The sequence below is a fragment of the Nicotiana tabacum genome, chromosome 13, assembly GCF_000715075.1.
Source record: "Nicotiana tabacum cultivar K326 chromosome 13, ASM71507v2, whole genome shotgun sequence".
NCBI classification, from domain to species: Eukaryota; Viridiplantae; Streptophyta; class Magnoliopsida; order Solanales; family Solanaceae; genus Nicotiana; species Nicotiana tabacum.
Window position 1 is genome coordinate 65,730,006 of NC_134092.1, and position 6,230 is coordinate 65,736,235.

Sequence of the window (6,230 nt, forward strand, 5' to 3'; positions counted from 1 at the left end):
AGTCATATGACCTATATGATCTGGCTATTGTATCTTAGGGGAGATAAGTCAAGAGGATTAATACTGGATTAGTAAAGATTTTGCTGCAGTGGGCTTGAATTTCCTTATAAAGAGCGCGAAATCCGCACTTCAACTTTAAGAAAATATTTCTTTTTCTTTGTTATTTTTTCAACTGTAAGTAATTGTTTTATCATCAACAGGTTCAATATTAAGATTCTTAAAGGTTGAACCATAGAATTTAAATCTTGAATTTGTCTGAGCCACATAAATGTATGTAGTGTGTAAATACAAAATTTGAAAATAGGAGATCCTTAATTAGGAAAGCTGCTTCTAAATTAGGAATGTGACTGCCAAACCAAGTTACTCCCTCCGTTTCAATTTAAATGACACACTTTCCTTATTAGTCCGTTTCAAAAATAATGACAAATTTTTATATTTAGAAATAATTTAATTTTAAAATTTTTATTTTACCTACTTTACCGTTAATGAGAAGTTTTTATACTCACACAAATGTCAATGGCCCACACTTAACCTTTTAGGACCACATATTTCAAAAGTTTCTTTTGTTTTCTTAAACTTTGTGTCAAGTCAAACTACCTCAACTAAATTGAAGCGGAGAGTGTACAATAATTTCTTTGTACCAACAATTTCCTCTTTGTATATACCAGAGGCTACTAGCTAAAGAAGTTTAAGATGATTTGAAGTCATAGGTTGAAAAACATGCTCTGAATCTGATTCTAATGCCTCAATCATCTCAGGCCACAAGATAGCTGAGATAGTCCAAGATCCATCACCCTTAGCACCTGGCCTTTGGTTAATGTAACCAACTCCAAGCTTTTGTATGGTGGAGTATACTGTTCCTACAACTGGACTTCCGAAGCCAAAATCTACTTCAGCCACCGGGAACCTCCGTCCAGATGAGACAACAATCGCTGGACCACCTTGGCCGAGGACAATTTTCGCGAGCACCAATCCCGGCTTGTTACATTCAATCCAATCAATTAAATCTAAGAAATGTTCTGCACTTGTCACTTTAGAGATGGCGTTGTGCACGTTATTCGCGACATTTGCTATAGATGCTTGCTCAATTTCATTGACACTTGCTTCACCAACAGCTATAGATAAAGCATTCCCAATATAATTCTCCATTACTTTCTCAGTGTTACATATCCTTGTTCTTCCATCAACTAACCATCCCATCTTGCACTTCTTGCTGTGTCCTTTATCAATTGCCTTGACCATAATCTTCCATATGTAAGCCGAGAACGCCTCGATTTTAGTCCTTTTGGTACCATCGAGTGAAGCCAATTTTTGCAACCTGTCGATATTCGACGCATCAATGTAGTATAACCGCTTAAGCAATGTACTCGGGGTCGATATGTGGAGTATATCGTGAAGAGAGCATGAAATAAACGATTTGTCAAAGGAACGGTTGTATATAGGTGGGTACCGAGCACGAAGAAGGTACCGTCGGTGGTCAGGCGAGAAAGAGAGCGGTTTTTTCCTTGCAATCTCTGACCACATTAGTAAAAACTTCGTAAAGGAACTAGCATCACCTAAAGCATGATCAAATGTGAATGTTATAAATATGCCTCCACATTCGTAATTTGTGAGTTGGACTTGTACTGGAAACTCCTCATGTATTGGAACTAATTTTCCCTCTAGACACTTGTTGAGATTGTAGAAGTCAAGCTGATTTAGTGAAATGCTGGCTTGTGCTACCAAAAATAGAGCACCGGTATTATCACAGAGAATTTCAGGCTCATTTGTTTCTGGATTTGGAATAATTCGACCAGCAAATGGGTAGAAATGGGAGAGGCAATTAGCAAGGGAATTTTTTAATTCATCAGCGACTGAAGCTGATGAGTCGTTATGTTTTGCTTTGTGGTAGACGTAAAAGTAGGTCACTGGAAATCGTCCACTGAGAAGGTCAAGGTTTGAAAGGGTGAGAATACGAGGCTCTGGAATTGGACCAGTGGCTTTTACTACTGATTTTCTGATGATACTTACTGCGTAATCACCATTTCTTGCATCTTCCAGTGCCATGATATTGCCTAAGGAACTTTAATTCGTCTACTTTATAGTTCTACAATAGAGTTTGGTTGTGGTTGATACGAGGTATTTTGGACGCTTTTTATAGTGAATCAATTAGCAAATGGAAAGACAAGTTGATATAATGATGTTGTATACGGTCGGAATCGAACCCGCATACGACATAGCAAGTTAGGCTCGGTACATGACAACCAAAGATTGAAGATCGATCCCGAGTCCCACCGAGCTAGAACCCGGGGTCAGAACGCCTGTCTTCGAGAGCATTGAGTCCGTAATCTAGGAGTCGACCTTAGCCCCGATCGAGATCGAAGAAATATTGTTAGCATAACTAACATAAGGCCGAAATATTCGTGACCGGTCAGGTATTACGGCGGGAATCTCGGCGCGTATCAGTAAGGAACCGGCAATCAGCTAATCAAGGAATTGTTTACCTTTCATTGAATTGTACCTAAAGTAAGATTCCTCTATTGTATAAAGGGGGGAGGGGGGTCTGATAATTCATTCAAAAAAGAGGAAATACGCATCCCAAAGCAATACATTGTTATTATTTCTCTTAAGCTCTTGTTCTTCTGTATCTTGATATCGATCGAAGCGTACCTGGCTTGAGGGTGGTTAACCTTCCAAAGCCGATCCTATTCAATTCGTGTGGTTTGCATTTACTTTGTCATTATTTATTTCAATTACGATCTAATTTATCATTTTGTATCAAGTTAGTCCACGAATACTTAAAATCACTTACAAAATTAATTGTTATCCGCTTTTGAGGGTAAACAGATGTATGTAACCATTATGATCTAATTTAGTCATTTCATTTCAGGAAAAAGGGACGATCAGAAGTCAGTGTTAGTGAAATGCTTAGAGAAGATTGCATTATGAACTTGGACTTGTTTTGTAGTCATGCTGAATGTGACACGTGCTTAATTTTACGGTTTGGCAGGAATTCACTCACACTAGTGCTAATGTTATTAAAAAGAAAATTAACCTAAATAGGGTCCATTATTTCTCTGCGGAGTCGTCGGATTTACCCTTTTTTAAGTCCTACACGAAACAAATATGAGCAATTAGTTTTTCTTTAAACTCTGTCCATTGGATGTAGAAGACATGTACAAATTTAATTAGAGGTTCTGTTTGAAAAAGAATAATATCTTTTTTAATTTGAACCAATCTCATTCTTAAAGGTAATTTTTGTAGACACACAAACCGTTAATTTTAAATCTTTTTCTTTCTTTTTAAAATTTCATGTCAAGTGAAAATACGTCACATAATCAAATGGAGGTAATAGCAATTAAAGATGGGTTACGACTGATGGCGGAATCGACTATCCAAAGCCCGAGATACCTGGAATATGCGCGTTGCACTGTTAGCACTATAAATTAGTATAGTATCTTATTGAAAATGCAAGTGCTAAAGTTCAACAATATGACTTCATCAGTTATAGTGCGTCCTTTTGACAACTGGGAATTCAAATGGGGACTAGGTAGCAATTATGAAGTTCAACAAAACAATTATGTCACCCCCAATCCTTCTATCATGAGGTAGCTTATGTGTACAACAAATATCAGACCATTCCTTCTGCAGTTTCAGATTTTAACATTTAAATTCACAATGTATAACGATCAAGATGTTAGTTGAAATAACTACTGTATAATAAATAATGGGAGAGCAAAATGATGCGAACAAGAAAGAGGTAAATTTGAATTGTTAAATGAAAAAATGATTTAATGCACCTTTTTCTCTTAGATAATTGTCGGTCGTGCGGGTTAAGTAGTGCAGTTGTATGAATTAATTGACCGTAATAAACTTCCAATTACTTAGATGATTATAATGAGCAAGAGACAACTATATTTGTTGACTATAAATTCTGATGATCTCTTCACTGAATGTTCTTGTTTACCCGAAAAATCGGATAACGTTAAATTTAGATATGGTTCTAAGGGTATGCAAATTTCTTTAATACAAAATGACAATACAGGTATTTTTTGCTATGAAATGGGAAATGATGGACGGGAAGACTGAAAAATATTAGAAGAACAAGCACAATGAAATCATAATGTATCTTGGAGGACCCTCGTCTATTGCAGTATATCTCCCTTTTTATAGTAGAGGGTCACTACTTTATCTATAACAACATAATAAAATAATACATATAGTGGAGAACCCATGATGATTTGTCTCTCCCTTGATTCTCGCCAAGATTCTCTCCCTTGGTGCGGTTGTAACGGCTCTTGTGTGCGAGCTTGGCACTGACTCGAGCTTGGTGCTAGATCGACTCCCCAGTCTTAGTTCGAGCTCGGTTCTGCCTTGGAGCATCGATATTCGGGGCCTGTGTCGATCGGCGTTGCCCTGTAGTCCGATTCAGACACGGGCTCGATAATGATATCAAGTTTTGCCGTTGATTGGTCTTATAGCTCGAAGCTCGACGTCTCTACTTCGGAATTCGTCCGAGCTCACCATGTGGATACCCTTCGATTGAAACGTCATTGTCTCGACCGGTCTTTATGACTGAGAATCGGTTTTGACCGTACACAGATAGTTCCCTCGTTTCTCGGAAAGGATGTGGCGAGGAACGATATGATTTTTCTGCGGCTCGATCAAATTTATGCCGACGTTTCTATCGAACCCGATCTCGACGTATGTGATAGCTATCCCTTCAGCTCGGTTTTACCGAGGCATTTAATGTGGGTCAGATGGTGGTCGGCCACCGCTGATACCGAACCTTCAAGCCTTAGTCTATAAATAGTCTTTCCACATAACTTTTACCACTTTTGCGCCTTCTCTTCTTCCAAACTTTCCTATTTATCCTCTCTACTTCGCTGCTACGGGGTCGTCCATACCAGAATTTTGGTACGGTCTATTTCTTCCTTTGCACTCTTTCCTTTCATATCAATGGCGAAAACTTCGAAAACCGTACCTCAGAAGGAAAAAGCCTCTTCCTCACGGTCGTCTGATGATAAGGCGCCGGTGGAGCCGTCAGTTCATGACTATGTTCCTGGCCCGTGCATTTTGAAAACTGAATTTAAGGTGGAGAACCCTTCCTCGGTTCCGGGTCGATGCGAACACGTATCGATGTATACATGCTCTATAACGGAGGATCTCCTTGAGGCCGTCCGAAAAGACTGCAACTGGGGTTCCGAGGTCGTGTTGCAAATTCCGTCTTCCGATGAGGATGTTACTACTTACGTGGAGGGATTTTTAAGCGTTTACACTTATTCCTTCACACTGGGACCCGTCGACCCGGTGATTATTTATTTCTGCAAAAGGTATCAAGTCACCCTTGGCCAAATCCATCCCTCTTTATGGCGTATAGTGATCTTATTGCGCTTCTTCTCTATCAAAGCCGGGGGTTGGATTTTTCTCTGAACCACCTCATATGACTGTATCGGCCTCAGATCTTTCGAGGACTAATCAGACTTCATCGCCGGGCATCAAAGGCATTAATGTCGAGTATTGATGAAGACAAGGATCGAGGTTGGATGGGTCGCTATATCCGAGTGAGGACCCGTGATCTCATTCCGAGGAGAAGATGTCATTCCCTGAAGAATGGAATTTTGACCGTAAGTGATTTTTGTTCACGTTTCAGGTGCTTTTTCGATTTTTTTTGATGTCCTTCCCTGATGTTCAGCTGCCCCTTGGATGCCACAAGCAGTGCCCAACCTCGAGGACTGGGTTCGAAAGTTGGCCTCGACCTCCTCTTACGCCGAGCGCGCTCGGCGTGATTTGGCAAAAGGCAGATGGGAGGCTAAGAACCATGGTGAGGTTTTTTGCTTGTTTCCTTCGAAGTATTCTTTGCATTCTATTTGTTACCGATTTCCTCTTGTGCAGGTGTAACTAGGGATGCAGCTTTGAGGCCTTTGAACGGTGAAGAAGGAAACAAGTCCCTGGTCCCTAAACAGGGAGAAGATAAGAAGCGAAAAGCTTCCTCTCGGTTAGAGGACCCCAAGCCCAAAACTCGCAGGGTGAAGAGAAAAACAATTGCCCTTTCGATTGACTTGGTCCAACGACTGAGAGAAGAAGAAGAAAATAGCTCCTCGGCTTTAGTAGTCCTGTCTACGGAGGCCATCGAGGTTGCCAGAGATTCCGAGCCGATGGCGGCTGTGCCTATCGGGGTTGTTTCCGAAGACCAGAATCTCGACCGGAGTACTCCGAGTGATTTGCTCGGGGCTATGACAATGGGTGAA

The 6,230-nt window shown here is 40.4% G+C and overlaps 1 protein-coding gene across 1 annotated transcript; it reads right to left on the reverse strand.

Moving 5' to 3' along the window:
• Positions 1 to 442: 442 nt before the first annotated feature.
• LOC107760889 (coniferyl alcohol acyltransferase-like) lies at positions 443 to 2,514 on the reverse strand. The gene has a single exon (XM_016578998.2). It carries the CDS (start codon positions 2,044 to 2,046, stop codon positions 679 to 681), a length of 1,368 nt encoding a protein of 455 aa, XP_016434484.1. The 5' UTR covers positions 2,047 to 2,514; the 3' UTR covers positions 443 to 678.
• Between the last annotated feature and the right edge of the window lie 3,716 nt (positions 2,515 to 6,230).

Bases quoted from the DNA above. Each gene is read 5' to 3' on its own strand.
- LOC107760889 (XM_016578998.2), bottom strand. From the start codon at position 2,046: ATGGCACTGGAAGATGCAAGAAATGGTGATTACGCAGTAAGTATCATC.